Below are 19,336 nucleotides of genomic sequence, written 5' to 3'. Positions count from 1 at the left end.
CCTGCTCGGCCTGTAATGTTAAGTCTTACACTACGGTACAGTTTTTTATGTAAGGGTTTTCTTGCTCAACTTTTTAACACATCAGCTGAGGGTGGAGCCTATGCTCACCAATCCCACAGCCTCATAATGTCTGCCACAAACCTTAATTTACAAGTTTTATCACTTTGTCTTGAACTTTCCCCAAATTCAAACTGTCTTGCCTCAGGCAATTTACCCTCATTTTAACACATTCTTCCTTATTTATTGTAAGTCATTGAGGGTATCTTAACATTTTCCTCATATGATTGTAAGGAACATCTTGTAAAATACTAAGGACAGCCAGGTGTGGTTGCGGATGTGTGTAATTCCAGTACTTGGGAGGCTAACACAGGAGGATCTCAGGTTCCACGCGAGCCTTGGGTACTTAGGCCCTTCAGAACTTAGTGAAACTCTGTTTCAAAATACATAATAAATAATAGAGCTGGGGCTGCAACTTGGATGTAGAATGCCTCTGGATTCAATCCCTAGTAACAAAGATGTAAAAAAAATTAATAAATTATATGGGAAGAAGCTATATCTTTATCCACTATACTAGCACAGAGGCTTTCAAAAGCATACTCATTGATATTTGGGAAATAAGATGGACAGTGAGCAGGAAGTCTAACTTATTAAGATTTAATTTCCTCTACATTTTTAAATGAAGTAAGAAACTCAAGGCATAAAGCAGTCACTAATAGCTAACAAAAGAGAAAATGAAATGCGCAAAACCATTATAGATCATGTTTTCTTTTGTTTTATTCTTCCATTATCCCATGTTTTATTGTGGGATTGGTTTGTATCTCCAAGACAACCCCTACTGTGGGTCACAGTTTCTTGTCTGGATCAAAGCCTCAGACTTCAGTAGGAGTAGGAGAGGTTATGGGAAGTGGCCATGGAACAAGCCTGGCTATGGCACTGCTGCCAGGACGGGCTGCGGCTTCAGCTCGGGCTCTCTCTTCTTCGTCTCTCAGTGCTTCTTCATATTGCTCGGAGAATGCACTAGGAACAGTACCCTTGATCCGTGCCCAAAATTCTAGGACTTTCATCTTGGTGGTTTCAGTGTATGCTTTTGGGCCCCACAGGAATTCATAGCTTGGAGGTTGACTGTCAGGAACCTGCTGGTACACCAGATATTCTAGCCTCACAAAATCTTGGGTTATCAGCTTCCGGGGCTCTCCATAGATGCGGTGCTTCCTCCCAGGATAGACTTTCATCGTCTTCAGGTAATTCCACATCTCTAGCTCAGTAGCGCAGTTGCCCTTGGTGAAGATAACACCCAAGACGGTCATCAGGAGACCTGTCTTGGGCATCCCCTTGCCAGCACGAACCCTACCATTGTTGGGGAGTTTTAGTTTGCTGACAAGGTTGTACACGTGAAAGGTTGAGTCGATTTCCGTCAGGTCAACTGCAAAGGCAACCTGGAGGTGATGAGCAGCTCTTCTAAGGATCTCATCAAACCGGTCTTGGTACTCTTGGTCCATTACCTGCAGCATGTCTTCCTTGGTAATGCGCTGTCTCATATTATACTTGTTGAGTATGAACTGCTCCAGGAAATACACCGTCTCCGCTAGAGAATCATCCTCAGTGGAGGGTGGGATCTCGGAGGAACTTTGATGCTGTTCATCTCTGCTGTCATCACCCTCATCACAACGTGTGGCAAGAACATCTGTAGAAGGGCTGGTGCTGGATGGCATGCTGCAAGGCCCTTGGGCAGTGCTACTTGACTCCAAAGTAGAAGAGCTCTGGGAAATATCCTCAGGAAGAGTAGAGGAAGAGGGTGTCTCCTCTTCCACTGCTGCAGTGGGTTGTGTTTCCTTAGGGCCTTGGAAGTCATGTCGGGCATGATGGCGTTTCTGATGCCTGTGCAACTTACCCTTCTGACCCCGAGGCATGATGGCTGTGGTCAGGAATAGTAGGCAGGGAGTGAGTAAGAGAACAGGTTGGGAGAGTCCACTAGAGGAGGGAGGTTGGGAAAGCGTGTAAACTTTCAGCATGGAAATCCCACCATGGCTCTAAGGAAGGCTACATTTGTAGTTTACCCTAGGAGAACTGCAATAGGAACCCACTGGGCTCCTGTTCACCTGACCTCCCTGTCCTTTTGAAACGTTTTTGAGGGACAGAGAGTGAACCCTTGCCTAGAGCTTGCCAGCCCTGCCTCAGGTACTCTGGGGTGAAAGCAGAGGCTGGAGGTTTCCCAAGTTGTGGAGTCCTCACTTCACCTTCAAAACATTATGTCAACTGGGGGTAAGCCATGGGAGACCCCTCTGCTACTATGATGTTGAGATTACTTGTTTCCTGGGACACAAAAGAAGGGAAGAAGGCCCCCCTGCTAATCACTGATTTTTATGTGCCTTCAGTGGGGCATTTTCTGTTCTGGAATTTTAGTGGTCCTCAATACTCATTCAGGCTCCTTGAGCTGGTATATATGTCTTGGGATACTCTCCTGCCTTTTTTGAATGGTTGTTGCATCTTCCAAATAAGGATTTCACCTCTAGTAGGTATGATAAGTATGACTGGTGGGAGCTTCATCTTGTAAACCCTGTTCTTGGTCTTAAAGTACTGAAACAAAGGCAGGGCCAAATCTTTGTTATTTCTTTTACTTAGAAATAGATGGTCCCCACAGCACTTGCTTTGATGTCAGGTATGGCATAGCATTCCCCCTTTTCTGGCTCTGCAGTCTCTTCCCTCAGAATAAGAACAATAACACCCCAAAGAATCCCCCAGGAGATATGAAATCTTCTCATCTGACCTTACCTGGTCTTGGTCTCAATGACTGAGAGGAAGGAATGGATTCAGTGTTGTTCCAAGTGTTCTTTGTTGTGTGATTCCCTTCGACTTCAGAGCATTCACTGTACCCTCTGACCAGCCTGGAAATCCTGGCACTACTGACCTTAGGGCACAACTCTCAGGCCAAGTCCCTCACTCCTTTGTGACACCACAGACTATGTCATACTATGTCAACAATGCCCAGGTATCCAGGGGTTACAGCAAGGGTGGGTCCTTATTTGGTCCTCTCATTTCTGAGGGTAGAGAGTTATCTAAGTTTTCTCTCAGGATAGTCATTTTAACTTCTGGTTGAGACTTGACCTCCTTCCTTTACTTTTATACAAGCCATAGCCTCTGATGGAGGCGTTTACTTTCCTGAGATCCTTCTTATAATGTTTAATCAGACATAAGTCTCTGTGAAACCTCAGCCTTCTGGGCTCTTTGCTCCCCTTGATATTACTCATGGTTTTGCATTTGATTCTGGAAGGGTATGGCATACCTCTTTTTCTCTACCACAATTCTTATTTCCTGAGACTCCATAGAGGGGACTCAGGAAATACCACATGTGTGTAATCCTGTCTGTGTCCTCACAGAGTTGATTCAAGTTACATGGGTCTCTCTTTTTTGAGGAGGTTTTGTTCTCAGTCCTCACTCACTGTCCTAATTTTGAGTCCCTGCAGAACCTTCGGTTCCTTTTTCTCTTTTATTAATTTGTAAATGATAATAAACCAAAGAAAAATATACATGTTAATGGGTCCTCATATAATGTCTTGAAACATGTATAGTTTGTGAGATGTTCAAATCGGCTAACGCACTTCTGTCTGCTCACATATTTACTATTTCTTTATAGTTAAATTTTGAAAATAATTTCTCTATCTCTCTGGAAGGTTAAGTACAGAAGTTTTACCTAGTCACCCTATAGTACCATAACACACCAGAATGTCTTATTCCTATCTAACTGTAACTTGTTATAATCTTATCGAAATGTAACTTAGGTCAAATTTCCTCACCCACATACCACTCTTCCTTGATTCTGGTATCAAGAATTATAACTTTTGAGATAAATTTTTCAGATTCCATAAATGAGTGAGATCATGAGCTCTTGTCTGTCAATACTCTCATTATGACCCAAAACAGCTGAGCACAAAACGTTAGAAAGGAGGATTTATTTTCAAAGTTTGTTGGAGATTTCAGTGTTTAGTCTATATGAGGTTAGACCTGTGAACCTCAGGGCATGGGGGAAGCAAGCAGACAGAGAGAAAAAAAATTAAGGGTGTGCTTTCATGGCCTAGAACCTGGAAGCACATAGCTATACCTTGTCTTCTCTCTGTATCTAAACATATAACTCCTCTTCACCAGCCAGATTTAGACCCTAATGTAACTTCTCAGATGTACATCGTTTCTACAGAAAGAAGTATTAGCCCAATGAGTTTTTGAGTTCCCCAGTATCCTAAGGATAACTGATATTGATTTTGTGGGCAATATTGCCAACCAAAACCTCTTTATTCATGTCTTCAATTTATTTGGGTATTTTCTTTGCTAATTCCGTGAGCTCTGTATTTCAAAACAGTACATTGTGTTTGAAGTTTTGCTTTTTATCACTTGGAACACATTTTTGTGATACTGGGGATTGAATCCAGGGTATTCTCTCTATAAGCTACACACCGCCAGCCTTTTTAGTTTTGAATCAGCATCTCATCATGCTAGGTTGTTGAGAGTCTTGCTAAGTTGCTTAGGCTGGTGTCAAACCTGAAATCCTCCTATCTCAGCCTCCCAGGTACTGGAATTAAAGGCATGTGCACCCTACCTGATTATAAAATACATTTTGAAGTAATGAACATAAAATCAATACATTATACAAGGTCTGCTTTAGGCTTAGAATGGTGCAATAGAAATCAGTCAGGGTTAAGTCTGTTTTCACTTACCAGATTTGTTAAGCTGAGAAAATTGCAATTTTTTTTCTCTTCAAAGTGAATCTGATAAACAATCATGTAGGATTGAGGCACATATCAGATTTTATGTACACACACACACACACACACACACACACACACACACACAATCACTGGACACAGTGGGCAAAGTTTTGTTTTTTAATGAGTGCCAGTTATTAGCTGAGATTAATTTGACCCAAGATGGTAAAACCATCTCTCAACGAACTTGGTTTTTAGAAAATGCAAGATTAAACACCATAGAAATGCACAGCAGCTGAAAAGGTGCTGAGCAAATGACACTAAGTAGTATATCCCTACCATAGAATATTCTATAGGTTGGGTTTGAGGTTGATCTTACCCAGGTACAGGCAACTCATTGTTTCCGTTTTTTGTCAAAGACCAACAACCTCTCCTCCTAGATGCTTTATGACCCATGGCACTTATTTTTCATTACACTCATCACCACCCAAAACTGAGCATTCTACGATTAATAAATTACATTCTAAGCAACCCAGTTAACATGTCCTCTTTAAAACTCTTTGGTGCATTGTAATCATACAGCATGATGAGTATAGGATGGTAAAGATGTACATGCTCACATTGCTCATTAGTCTTTCCCCATTTTCCATCCCCTTCCCTCCAACCCTACTTATTATGTTCAGTTTAGTGACTCTGATAATTTTATTAACATACATCATGATCATTAGGCTGTTTCCCTTTTAAAATGTCCTTTTAATGGACCAAAATATGGATCTCCCAGCCCAGGAAAGGAAGACGGATCAGTGGCTCCTTGACATATAAGATCATGAAATAGGGTCCACATTTCTCAGAAACTCTCTGGATATCAAGTGTTTAGTTTGTGCATCATGTTTGCCTACATGTAGGCACAGACCATTTCTATTGCTGCATAGGTGAGGATTTCTTTTCAGTACACTTAACAGTTCCAACGGAACTCATAAGATTTGTTTCCCATACCTGACTTATTCTAGCAACTCTAACCTGAGGTGCTCTAAACTGAGGTGCACCTTCTGAGGGTCTGACATTTGCTTTGCATAATAGAGCCTCATTCACCAGGGCATGCATTTCACTTGAATTCCCTCCTCTTGAGACTTTCAGTTCCCAAAAGCGTAAAAGTACCTTCTTCAGATAAGTAACCCTTTGATTTCATTTTAAATCTTATCATCTTCATCCCTTCTGCTTACCTATGCTCATATTTTAGATAGTATCTCTCTACTCTTTATTGTAACTGCTGCTAGATTCTAAAATTTATGAGAACTGGCCGGATCTTCTATTACTATCTCCAGTCTTGTCATGGAAATTTCCAAGGAATAGATCCTTAACTAAAGTTTGGAAAAATAGTTAAAAAGTAAAAAAAAAAGGATGAGTAAGAAGTTGACTTTATTAAGATATTGAATTTCTTGTAAAGATTGAAGGAAGTAAGAAAATTCAACATATTTCATTTAACATAACAATCAAGTGAAAAAAGAATACAGTCAAAATAGTATTGTTGTTTCACCTCTTCATGTTGTCAATATTTCTTAATGAGGTTCTTTAATATTTCCATAAAATTATCCTCTATCATTTTGTTGGTTATGGATCATAAAGACAATATGGGTTGTGACTTGTCTTATAAATACTAAGACTGTAACTTTCAAACCCATATACAAGCAGTGAATGTGACAGTCATGTCATTGACAAATTATACAGTCTGCATAGTAAATTCTCAACAAAGAAACATGCTTTATCAATAACAAATAATTAACAATGAATAACAACTAATCAAAATTAGGGTAAAAAGGAGGCAAATATTTCTTTTCTTTTTTTCAATTTTTTAAAATTTGTTTTCTCCAAGCAATGCTACCCTCCACACTCCACAGAAGGTTGATTTCTCTTCAGACATCAAGTGAAAACTCTACGTAAGACCCCTAGATCTAGAAGGAATTGTGGAATAGGATCTTATAGCTAGTCTGAAGCACAAAAAAATTCTCACAAAGAAACACACATGACAGAAATTTAAAAATGAATAAAAACTAAAAAAAACCTTTACATTTTAAATATATAGGGAAAAATGAGACATTTTGTTTTCTTTTTATTTAATGTTTTATTTTTCTCCAACACATACTAGCCTCCACACTCCAGAGAAGTTTGACTCCTCTTCAGACATCAAGTGTAAACTCTACTTCAGACACAACTAGATCTGGAAGGAGCTGTGGGACAGGGTGTTATAGATAGTTTGAATCACAATATATTGTCACCAAAGAAACACATTTGACAAAAATTAAATAAGTTATACATATATGAAAAGAAAAAAAACACATTTTCTTTTTTTAACATGTTTTATTTTAGTTTTTAACATGCTTTTTTATGAGAGGAAAAAAAAGAGGAAAACATTTTATTTTTGTTATTTTTCAACTTATCTGTTTGTTTTTTCAACCCATAAAGCATTCACACTCAAAACTGCTTCAAACCTCAAGTGAAAACATTACCTGTGAGACAGGTTATTATAGGTATTATGTAGCAAGATCTATTCTCAACAAAGAAACATACTTCAGAAATAAAAAATAGCAACAATGAATAACAATAAGAGCTCTAAGTTGTGCATATGAAACATGAACAAGAAAGACAAGCGTTTTGTTTTCTCCAAGCCATACTACTCTCCAACACTCCACTCCTCTTCAAGCATCTAGTGAAACCTCTACCTCAGACCCACCTAGATGTGGGAGGAGCTGTGGGACAGGGCACTGTATCCAGCCCTGGCCCTACCAACAGCGCCAGCTCCACCCACAGCTCGCTCTCTCTCCTCCTCCAAAGCCTCTTCATACAGATCAGGGAAGGAACTAGGGATAGTATCATTGATCTTAGCCAAAACATCCAGCACTTTCATCTTGCTGGTTTCAGCATAGGCTCGGGGACCCCACAGGAATTCATAGACTGGAGGATCGCTGTCAGGCACTTGGCGATACTCCAGGTACTTTTCCTGCACCAAATCTTTGGTGATGAGCTTCCAGGGTTCCCCAAAGATTAAGTGCCTCCTCCCGGCATACACCCCCAACGTATCGAGGAATTCCCAGACCTCTTGCTCAGTGGCACGGTTGCCCTTCATGAAGATCACCCCCAGGAGGGTCATCAGGAGACCCGTCTTGGGCAAGCCCCTACTGCCACTCAGACTGCCCTCACTAGACAGGCCCAGCTTACTGACAAGGTTGTAGGACTGCGCGCTAGGGCTGACTTTCTTCAACTCCACGCCAAACACCAGCTCCAGGCGCTCCGAGGTTCTCCTGAGGACCTCTGGGAGCAATACCTTGTACTTCTTGTTGATAACCTTCAGCATATCTGCCTCTGTGACGGGCTCCTTGGTTTTGAACTTCTCCAGCAGGTACTGCATCAGCAGGCTGGCCTTCCTGGTGACAGGATCTCTGCGCACACGCGGAGTGGGAGCTGCTGCCCCCGAGGCACTGGAACTTTCCTCCCCAGCGGCACCTGCACCTGCACCTGCATCCGGATTCTCGGCCTCCACTTCAGGGCTTGTACTGGAAACACCTGTATCAAGAGAACTAGAGGGTGGAGCTCCCTCGGTTTCCTGGGGAACTCCAACAGGAGAGGAAGGAGGAGAGCCTTCCTCCTTCTCTGTGGTGGCCTGAGCACCTCTGAGGCCCTGGGCCTCCCCATGCTCCTGTTGGCGCTTGGCGCGGGAACGGAGCTTACTCTTCTGACCCTGCGGCATGATGGCTGGAGTCAGGGACACCAAGCCGGACAGCCTGCAAGGCGGCAACCTGGATGGGGGAGAATGACAGTGAGTGCCGTGCTCAGGGCAAGAGCACCTTGGCTTAGAGCCAGGCCCTTCTGGAGGGTCTGCCACGGGTGGACCCTGCTTGGGAACTCACCAGGCTCCTGCTCTCTGGCGGCCTGTTTGCCAAGAACCTGTGGAGGAAGTTAGAATGTTAGGCCCCTGCATGACTGCCTGCTGAGTTTGGAACTACTGGGGGCCAGAGGCAGTGGCCATTGGTTGAGGGGTCAGAGGCCAATCAGAGTACCTCCAGCACCACCATATCCACTGTTTGCTAAGTGCCGACCATAAGGAAACACTGCACATTTCCAGAGTACTTCCACAGTGCCAACCCAGGAGGAGGAGGAGGGGAGAACGGGGCGGGCATGGCCAAGGCCACTTCACTCTGGGACACCTGGCTCCTAGGGCTGAGGCAAGGGCGCTCCTTCGCCAGGGGAGGTCGGTTCCCACCGTGGCCAGTCCAAACCGCGCCTCTCGCCATGACCTGGGGCTGGACCCCTGCGGACAGGCTGCCCAGGACCAAACAGGCCGAGTTCTGGGGCCTTCCCCACCCTCATCCCGAGTTTGGGGGCAGGAGTCCACTGTCTTCCCCTCGGTCCTCTGATCAACTCTACAGGGCCCAGGTGTCCCTCTGTGCTGGCCCCGATGCCCCAGCCTGCGACCTGAGCCCCTCGGGTAGTGGCCGGCCTTTGGGCCTAACTACTCTCCGCGGACCCTGAGACCAGCGCAAGCCGCTTGGTGTCCCCGGGACGCCTCCTACTCCAAAAACACATTCTGGGTTCTCGAAGTTTACCGGGTGCTTTGATTTTACTTTTTAATAATTCAGGGTGCTTACCAAACCACCGGACACTTCTTCGATGTGTCTCTCAGGTCTTCTGTAGCGGTCCCTCTCCGGACAAGGCCTCAGGCCCAGAGGGGGCGAACAGGAAGTCAGGGGTTCTACTTCCGGTCCCCCACCCTGGCCCTCCGAGTACAGCAACCCGGGTGCGGCTGTGTCATTCCTCCTTTGTTCTTGGGGAGCCGTGTTCCTAGAGAACTCACATAAGTTCTTTACCTTACCTTTGTATGGGCTCTGTGGTTTCTCTCTTGGTTGAGATGAGTCAACCGTCTTCAAGCAAGGATCTCATTACACTGAGATTCTTGAGATAGTAAGTAGTTGAAAGCTGAGTCCAACATCCATGCCTAGGCTCTCCCAATACAGGTGAATCTGTGGGGTCCCTTTTCCTGGATGGACGGTGTCTTCTGTCCTCATTAAGTATCTTACCTAGGTGACTTGTAGCTACTTGCCCACCTCCCTTCTATTGACTTGAGGCCAGACCTTCCCCAAGACTGAAACTTTCTCCTAGACTCCTGATAGCAAATACTGACACACTGCTTCCATGACTACCTGGTCCTCCCAGACTTGGCTGTTCTTTGTAAGTTAAGTGCACATTAGGGGTGGGGGGTGTCCGGAGAAGAGTTTGTATAGTCCTGTTTCTTTTGAGTTATGTGGCAACTTTGTCTTCACTCAGTTTCTCATGCTGTGCCTCGCTGGTGTCGGCACAGTCCTAACCCCTCTGCAGGATCTGATTCTGGCCTCAGAGGTCCAGATTTTAAAACAGGTTTTCACTAAGTTGAGGAGGGTCTAAGTAGCTGAGGCTGTCCACGAATCAATATTCTCAAGTATTACCTCCCAAATGCTGGTATTAAAAGCTTGTACCAGCAGCCCGGAGTTGTTATTTTTGATAGTATCACTAACACACTAATTTACTTCCCGAAGCAGATATTTCTTTTAGGTATAATTTATCTATGATCCCAAATTAATTTCTAAACAATGTTTAATGAACTCCTTTTAACCCCACTGGTGAGAGAAGAGTTTTTATGCTATATTTATGTGGTATCCAAACACACAACACTTGAAAATGTACAGATGAGATTGCTAGCAGTTCATGAATCATATGTACTCATGTACTCACAGCCAGGGGAAGGAAGCCATGATATGCCACATGGGGACATAAGGGAGTTGAATTCAGAACCAGTAATTAACATGGTCTGTAGAAGGCAGGATTGTGGAAGAGGATGAGATTGACCTCTAGCTTCCATGAGAAGATGGGATTTACTCCTTTGAAGAAGTGCAAAAACTTCTATGGAGTAGAAAACCACCAGGTAGGCAAAATCAATACCTGTGCCTGATCTCCTTGATAGAGATGGTTGTTCAGCAAGGGGATCTGATCTGAAAGCACACAGATAGAGGGGAACTTGTAGGAAGGCCACTAAAGTTGCTGCTGTTGTACTAAATGTCAAAAACCATGCATAATATTGGATTGTTTATTTTATTTTTTTTATTTTTGTTCCGCACTGGGTATGGAACCCAAGGTCATTCTACCTCTAAGCACCCCAACCCAGCCATATGTTTTATTATTTATTTATTTATATATTTACATATTTATTTATTTTTTGTGTGTGGTACTGGGGATCTTGGAAACCCTTTTGTCTCTGGACTACATTAATAGACTTATTTTTATATTTTTAAATTTGGAAACAGGGTCTCTTAAGCCATCGAGGCTGGCTGCTTTGAACCTGTGCGATCCTCCTGTCGCTGCCTCTCAAGCACGGGATTACAATGCTGCACCACCATGCCAGGCTTTATTTTTTATTTTTTTATTTAGAAACACTGCCTCGCTGAGTTGCAGAGGGCCTAAGTAGCTGAGCCTTTTCACGAACCAAGATCCTCCTGTCTCAGCACACCAAATCTGGAATTACAAGCATGCGCCACCACGACCTGCTGCGACTTTATTGTTAGGTATAACACTACAGTACTGTTTTTCATGTAACGTCTTCTCGCTCAACTTTTTAACACATCAGCTGAGGGTGGAGCCTCTGCTCACAAATCCAAGAACCTCATAATGTCTGCCACAAAACTTAATTTACAACTTATATCACTTTGGAAATTTCTCCAAATTCAAAATGCCTTGCCTCAGGCAATTTACCCTCATTATAACCCAATCTTTCTTATTTATTGTAAGTCATTGAGGATATCTTAACAATTTTCCTCCTATGATTATGAGCAACAACTTGTAAAATATTATGGAGAGCTAGGTGTGGTTGTGGATGTGTGTAATCCCAATACTTGGGAGGCTGGCATTAAAGACACTGTTTCCATACGTCTGGTAATATAGCCCAGAGGCAAAAGGATTTCCAGGTCCCCCAATACCACCAAAAATAAACAAACAAAAAAATGAGTGAATAAATAAATAAATAAATAAATAATAAAAATAAGGTTCAGGTTCCAGACCAGCCTGCCGTACTTAGTGAGGCCCTTTAGAACTTAGTGAAACTCTGTTTCAAAATACATAATAAAAATAGACCTGAGGCTGCAGGTTGGATGTAGACTGCCTCTGGGTTCAATACCTAGTAACACAAACATGTAAAAAAATAATAAATTATGTGGGAAGAAGCTATATCTTTATCCACTATACTAGCACAGAGGCTTTCAAAAGCATACTCAACTGATATTTGGGAAATAAGATGGACAGTGAGCAGGAAGTCTAACTTATTAAGATTTAATTTCCTCTACATTTTTAAATGAAGTAAGAAACTCAAGGCATAAAGCAGTCACTAATACCTAACAAAAGAGAAAATGAAATGCGCAAAACCATTATAGATCATGTTTTCTTTTTTTTATTCTTCCATTATCCCATGTTTTATTGTGGGATTGGTTTGTATCTCCAAGACAACCCCTACTGTGGGTCACAGTTTCTTGTCTGGATCAAAGCCTCAGACTTCAGTAGGAGTAGGAGAGGTTATGGGAAGTGGCCATGGAACAAGCCTGGCTATGGCACTGCTGCCAGGACGGGCTGCGGCTTCAGCTCGGGCTCTCTCTTCTTCGTCTCTCAGTGCTTCTTCATATTGCTCGGAGAATGCACTAGGAACAGTACCCTTGATCCGTGCCCAAAATTCTAGGACTTTCATCTTGGTGGTTTCAGTGTATGCTTTTGGGCCCCACAGGAATTCATAGCTTGGAGGTTGACTGTCAGGAACCTGCTGGTACACCAGATATTCTAGCCTCACAAAATCTTGGGTTAGCAGCTTCCGGGGCTCTCCATAGATGCGGTGCTTCCTCCCAGGATAGACTTTCATCGTCTTCAGGTAATTCCACATCTCTAGCTCAGTAGCGCAGTTGCCCTTGGTGAAGATAACACCCAAGACGGTCATCAGGAGACCTGTCTTGGGCATCCCCTTGCCAGCACGAACCCTACCATTGTTGGGGAGTTTTAGTTTGCTGACAAGGTTGTACACGTGAAAGGTTGAGTCGATTTCCGTCAGGTCAACTGCAAAGGCAACCTGGAGGTGATGAGCAGCTCTTCTAAGGATCTCATCAAACCGGTCTTGGTACTCTTGGTCCATTACCTGCAGCATGTCTTCTTTGGTAATGCGCTGTCTCATATTATACTTGTTGAGTATGAACTGCTCCAGGAAATACACCGTCTCAGCTAGAGAATCATCCTCAGTGGAGGGTGGGATCTCGGAGGAACTTTGATGCTGTTCATCTCTGCTGTCATCACCCTCATCACAACGTGTGGCAAGAACATCTGTAGAAGGGCTGGTGCTGGATGGCATGCTGCAAGGCCCTTGGGCAGTGCTACTTGACTCCAAAGTAGAAGAGCTCTGGGAAATATCCTCAGGAAGAGTAGAGGAAGAGGGTGTCTCCTCTTCCACTGCTGCAGTGGGTTGTGTTTCCTTAGGGCCTTGGAAGTCATGTCGGGCATGATGGCGTTTCTGATGCCTGTGCAACTTACCCTTCTGACCCCGAGGCATGATGGCTGTGGTCAGGAATAGTAGGCAGGGAGTGAGTAAGAGAACAGGTTGGGAGGGCCCACTAGAGGAGGGAGGTTGGGAAGGCGTGTAAACTTTCAGCATGGAAATCCCACCATGGCTCTAAGGAAGGCTACATTTGTAGTTTACCCTAGGAGAACTGCAATAGGAACCCACTGGGCTCCTGTTCACCTGACCTCCCTGTCCTTTTGAAACGTTTTTGAGGGACAGAGAGTGAACCCTTGCCTAGAGCTTGCCAGCCCTGCCTCAGGTACTCTGGGGTGAAAGCAGAGGCTGGAGGTTTCCCAAGTTGCGGGGTCCTCACTTCACCTTCAAAACATTATGTCAACTGGGGGTAAGCCATGGGAGACCCCTTTGCTACTCTGATGTTGAGATAAAATCTCCCTGGGTCCCAAAAGAAGGGAAGAAGGTATGGTGTAGCATTCCCCCTTTTCTGGCTCTGCAGTCTCTTCCCTCAGAATAAGAACAATAACACCCCAAAGAATCCCCCAGGAGATATGAAATCTTCTCATCTGACCTTACCTGGTCTTGGTCTCAATGACTGAGAGGAAGGAATGGATTCAGTGTTGTTCCAAGTGTTCTTTGTTGTGTTCCCTTCGACTTCAGAGCATTCACTGTACCCTCGGACCAGCCTGGAAATCCTGGCACTACTGACCTTAGGGCACAACTCTCAGGCCAAGTCCCTCACTCCTTTGTGACACCACAGACTATGTCATACTATGTCAACAATGCCCAGGTATCCAGGGGTTACAGCAAGGGCGGGTCCTTATTTGGTCCTCTCATTTCTGAGGGTGGAGAGTTGCGGAAGTTTTCTCTCAGGATCTTCATGTTAATTCCTGACTGAGACTTGGACTCCTTCCTTTGCTTTATACACAGGCCCATCTCCTGTGCTGAAGGCTTTTATGTTCCTGAGATCCTTCTTGTAATGCTTAATCTGACAGAAGTCTCTGTGAACTGTCAGTTGTCTGGGCTCTTTGGTCCCCTTGATATCACTAATAGTTCTGTATTTGATTCCTGGAAGGGTATGGCATACCTCTTTTTCTCTACCATAATTCTTATTTCCTGAGATTCCATAGAGGGGACTCAGGAAATACCACATGTGTGTAATCCTGTCTGTGTCCTCACAGAGTTGATTCAAGTTACATGGGTCTCTTTTTTGTGGAGATTTTGTTCTCAGTCCTCACTCACTGTCCTAATTTTGACTACCTGCAGGACCTGAGGTTTCTTTTTCTATTTTATTAATTTGTAAATGATTATAAATCAAAGAAGAATATACATGTTAATGGGGCATTATATAATATCTTGAAACATGTATAGTTAGTGAGATATTCAAATCCATTTAAGCACATCAATCTGCTCACATATAAACTGTTTCTTAATAAATTTTCAAAATAATTTTTCTATGTCTCTGGAAGGTTAAGTACAGAAATTTTACCTAGTCACCCTATAGTACGATAACAGACCAGAATGTCTTATTCCTCTCTAACTGTAACTTGTTATAATCTTATCTAACTATAACTTAGGTCAAATTTCCTCACCCACATACCACTCTTCCTTGATTCTGGTATCAAGAATTATAAATTTTGAATTTTGAGATAAATTCTTTCAGATTCCATAAATGAGTGAGATCATGAGCTCTTGTCTAAGTCAATACTCTCATTATGATCCAAAACAGCTGAGTATTTTCAAAGTTTGTTGGAGATTTCAGTGTTTAGTCTATATGAGGTTAGACCTGTGAAACTCAGGCCATGGGGGAAGAAAGCAGAGCAAGAGAGAAAAAAATTAAGGGCTGTGCTTTCACAGCCTAAAACCTGAAAGCACATATCTATACCTTGTCTTCTCTCTGTATCTAAACATATAACTCCTCTTCACCAGCCAGATTTAGACCCTAATGTAACTTCTCAGATGTACATCGTTTCTACAGAAAGAAGTATTAGCCCAATGAGTTTTCGAGTTACCCAATATCCTAAGGATTACTGATATTGCCTTTGTGGGTAATGATATTGCCAACCAAAAACTCTTTCTTTATTCATGTCTTATATTTATTTAAGTATTTTCTCTGCTAATTTGTGGTGCTCTGTATTTCAAAACAGTACATTGTGTTTGAAGTTCTGCTTTTTATCACTTGGAACACATTTTTGTGATACTGGGGATTGAATCCAGGGTATTCTCTCTACAAGCCACACTCCCCCAGCCCTTTTAGTTTTGAATCAGTATCTCATCATGCTAGCTTTTTGAGAGTCTTGCTAAGTTGCTTAGGCTGGTGTCAAACCTGAAATCCTCCTATCAAAGCCTCCCAAGTACTGGAATTAAAGGCATGTGTACCCTACCCGATTATAAAATACATTTTGAAGTAATGAGTATAAAATCAATAAATTATACAAATTCTGCTTTAGGCTTAGAATGGTGCAGTAGAAATCAGAGTCAGGGTTAAGTCTGTTTTCACTTACCAGATTTGTTAACCTGAGAAAATTGCAATTCTGATAATTGCGAATCTGATAAACAATCATGTTGAATTTAGGCACATACTATATATATATTTACTGCACACAGTGGACAAAGTTTTGTTTTTTAGTGAGTAACAGTTATTAGGTAAGATTATTTTGACCCAAGATGGTAAACCATCCCTGAACGATCTTGGTTTTTAGAAAATGCAAGATTAAATGCCATAGAAAGGCACACCAGCTGAAAAGGTGCTGAGCAAATGACACTAAGTAGTATATCCCTACCATAGAATATTCTATAGGTTGGGTTTGAGGTTGTTCTTACCCAGCTATAGGCAACTCAAAGTTTCCATTTTTTCTCAAGGACCTACCACCTCTCCTCCTAGATGCTTTATGACCCATGGCACTTGTTATTTTTCATTACACTTATCACCACCCAAAACTGAGCATTCTAAGATTAGCTAATTACATTCTAAGCAACCCAGTTAACATGTCCTTTTTTAAAATTGATTGGTGCATTGTAATCATACGCTCACATCACTTATTTTTCTTTCCCCAATTTCCATCCCCTTCCCTCCCACTCCCTCATTATGTTTAGCAACTGAATTTGATAATTTTATGAATATACATCATGACAATTAGGGTGTTTCCCTTTTGAAATGTCCTTTTAATGGATCAGAATATGGGTCTCCCAGCCCAGGAAAGGAGGACAGATCAGTGGCTCAAGGACATTTAATCTCAAGAAAATAGGGTCCACATTTCTCAGAAACTCCCTGAATATTCAGTGTATAGTTTCTGCATCATGTTTGCCTACATGTTGGCACAGACCATTTCTATTGCTGCATAGGTGAGGATTTCTGTCCAGTACACTTAACAGTTCCAAAGGAATGGTAAGATTTATTTCCCATCCCTGACTTATTTTAGCATCTCTAACCTGAGGTTCTCTAAACTGAGGTGCACCTTCTGAGGGTCTGACCCTTGCTTAGCATAATAGAGCCTCATTCAGTATGGCATGCATTTCACTTGAATTCCCTCCTCTTGAGAGACTTTCAATTCCCAAAAGCTTAAAAGTGCCTTCTTCAGATAATTTACCCTCCTTCATCCCTTCTGCTTACCTGTGCTCGTATATTAGATGGTATCTCTATACTCCTTTTTTATTATAACTGCTGCTAGATTCTAAAATTTATGAGAACTGGCTTAACTAAAGTTTGGAAATATAGTTAAAAAGTAAAAAAAAAAGGATGAGTAAGAAGTTGACTTTATTAAGATACTGAATTTCTTGTACAGTTTGAAAGAATTAAGAAAAATCAGTACATTTCATTTAACATTACAATCAGGTTAAAAAAGAATACAGTCAACTATATGTTAGAGTATTGTTGTTTGACCACTTCATGTTGTCAACTATTTCTTAATGAGGTTCTTTCACATTTCCAAATTATCCCCTATCACGTTATTTGTTGGGGATCATAAAAACAATATGGGTTGTGACTTGTCTTATAAATACTAAGGCTGTAAATTTCAAACCCATATATAAGCAGTGATTGTGAAAGTCATGTAATTGACAAATTATATACTCTGCATAGTAAATTCTCAACTGTTGGGAGCCATTAAGGTTTTCCCCTTTAAGAATACTTCTGACTGTCCTTTGCCCAGAGCCAATAAGGTTTGGGGTCATGGAAAGTTCAACGTCTGAGAGAAGCTCAGGTGGAATTGATTGCTTTGACCGTTAAGCGCACAGGTGGTGACTGCACAGGCTTGATTGGTTTGACCGTTGCGCACATAGGTGGTGACGTCATGAGGGTTGGTTGACCGGGAGCGGTATAAATAGGATGAGAGCGATAAAACTGGGATCGGTCAGTAGAGATATCGACCCAGGAGTGTAGTGCCGATCCTTCCATGAGAGAATGAAGTATTCTATGAATAAAACTCATTGAATAAAATTCTTTTCATCCTCACTCCTCTCTTCAGAACCCGTGCTTTTGCCGGCTGGCTCCGGCAGGTGGTGGCCCGTACGGGGAGATTCTGAAACTGAGGACGCAGTGAAGGACACCGCTGAAGAGAAAGAGAGCGCACTCGACGACTTGTGGTGGTGGTGAGTAATGTGGAAGTTGTAATATACAATGGGTCTAAAAATAGTCTTTTGTGTTTTGTACAGATGTTAAGAGATATGCTTGGTGTAAGTAAAACTAAGATAGAACACAAAGGTGTTTTGCCTTCACTTCCTAAGGAAGATGAGGAAACTGAAGAAGAGGAGCGGCTTCAGGAAACTGCTGCTCAGTTCCATAGAAATGAGTTAGGGGCTTATCCTGATATTCCAGAACCTCTGGAGCCCACTTTTTGTATAAAACAATTAGAAGTAGCCATAGAGACTTTAAATGTTTAGATCAGATAGCTCCTTCAAATAGTGAAAAAGAAGGACCTCAACAATATTCTCCTATTATCAGCAATACGAACCTTCAAAATTCTCCAACTGTAGCATTTGCTAAACAAAGCACTGAAAAACACCAACCTTTATCTTTAATATCACCACTTCAAGCGGCTATAAATCGGGCTGCAGAAAACGGAGCAGATACTAGGGGATTTAGAGTTTTCCCCGTTACTGAAGACCCTGATGGTCGAGGAGGCATGATTAGAGGACATAGACCCTTTCCTTTCAAACAATTAAAAGAATTAAAAACAGCTTGTGGCCGGGCGTGGTGGCGCACGCTTGTCCCCGGGCTTGAGAGGCAAAGACAGGAGTATAACGCAGGTTCGAAGCCAGCTGCGTGTGCTGGCTTAGGAGACCCTGTTTCCAAATAAAAAAAAATATAAAATAGGTCTGGGAGTGTAGCCCGGAGGTAGAAGGGCTTTCAGGAACCCCAGTGCCACCAAAAAAAATAAAAATTAAAATTAAAAAAAATCAGTTACATAATGATAATTTAAAACCGTTAAATGATTTTCAAAAACTTTTAGGAGATATTAATTGACTAAGACCATCTTTAAATATTACTACTGGAGAATTAAAACCTTTGATATCTTAAAAGGAGACTCAGACCCAACTTTCTCTCGGATCTTAACAGAGGAAGGACGTGCTGCTTTTAAAAAAGTTGAATTGGCTATTGAATGTCAAAGAAAACAGTACATTGACTATGCTAAAGAATGGGCTGCTTATATATTAACATCAGCACGTACGCCCACTGCTGTTTTGTGGCAGAATGGACCATTAATGTGGATACATTTACCCACTACTCCAAGCAGAGTATTAATGCCATACTGGGAATTAGTTGCCTGCTTGGTGTGTTCTGTCAGATCAGAATCTATAAAATATTTTGGTATTAATGCCATACTGGGAATTAGTTGCCTGCTTGGTGTGTTCTGTCAGATAAGAATCTATAAAATATTTTGGTAAAGAGTCTTCACTTATTAGTGTTCCTTTTACTAAACAACAAGTACAATGGCTTTTTCAAAATGCTGATTCATGGGCTATTGCTTTTGCATCTTTTATTGGAAAAATTGACAATCAGTTACCTCATGATAAATTATTACAGTTTGTTAATAAACATGCTCTTATATTTCCTAAGATAATTCATGCT

General features: G+C 42.1%; 3 protein-coding genes across 3 annotated transcripts; all 3 read right to left on the bottom strand.

Annotated features, from left to right (window-relative positions):
• Positions 1-869: 869 nt before the first annotated feature.
• On the bottom strand, positions 870-1,910 carry LOC308278811 (melanoma-associated antigen B5-like; the record flags this gene model as incomplete). Its single annotated transcript, XM_080718825.1, has 1 exon — positions 870-1,910. One exon carries the CDS (start codon positions 1,908-1,910, stop codon positions 870-872), a length of 1,041 nt encoding a protein of 346 aa, XP_080574951.1.
• A 5,518-nt stretch (positions 1,911-7,428) lies between these two features.
• On the bottom strand, positions 7,429-8,442 carry LOC308278810 (melanoma-associated antigen B4-like; the record flags this gene model as incomplete). The annotated part of the gene is made up of 1 exon (XM_080718824.1): positions 7,429-8,442. The coding sequence occupies one exon, from the start codon at positions 8,440-8,442 to the stop codon at positions 7,429-7,431; it is 1,014 nt and encodes a 337-aa protein (XP_080574950.1).
• Positions 8,443-12,261: 3,819 nt separating this feature from the next.
• On the bottom strand, positions 12,262-13,302 carry LOC308278809 (melanoma-associated antigen B5-like; the record flags this gene model as incomplete). The annotated part of the gene is made up of 1 exon (XM_080718823.1): positions 12,262-13,302. One exon carries the CDS (start codon positions 13,300-13,302, stop codon positions 12,262-12,264), a length of 1,041 nt encoding a protein of 346 aa, XP_080574949.1.
• Between the last annotated feature and the right edge of the window lie 6,034 nt (positions 13,303-19,336).

This window comes from Muscardinus avellanarius (genome assembly GCF_963383645.1).
Source record: "Muscardinus avellanarius genome assembly, chromosome: X".
Classification (NCBI taxonomy): Eukaryota; Metazoa; Chordata; class Mammalia; order Rodentia; family Gliridae; genus Muscardinus; species Muscardinus avellanarius.
Note: the sequence above shows the minus strand (reverse complement) of the source record. Positions and strands in the feature narration are given on the sequence as shown.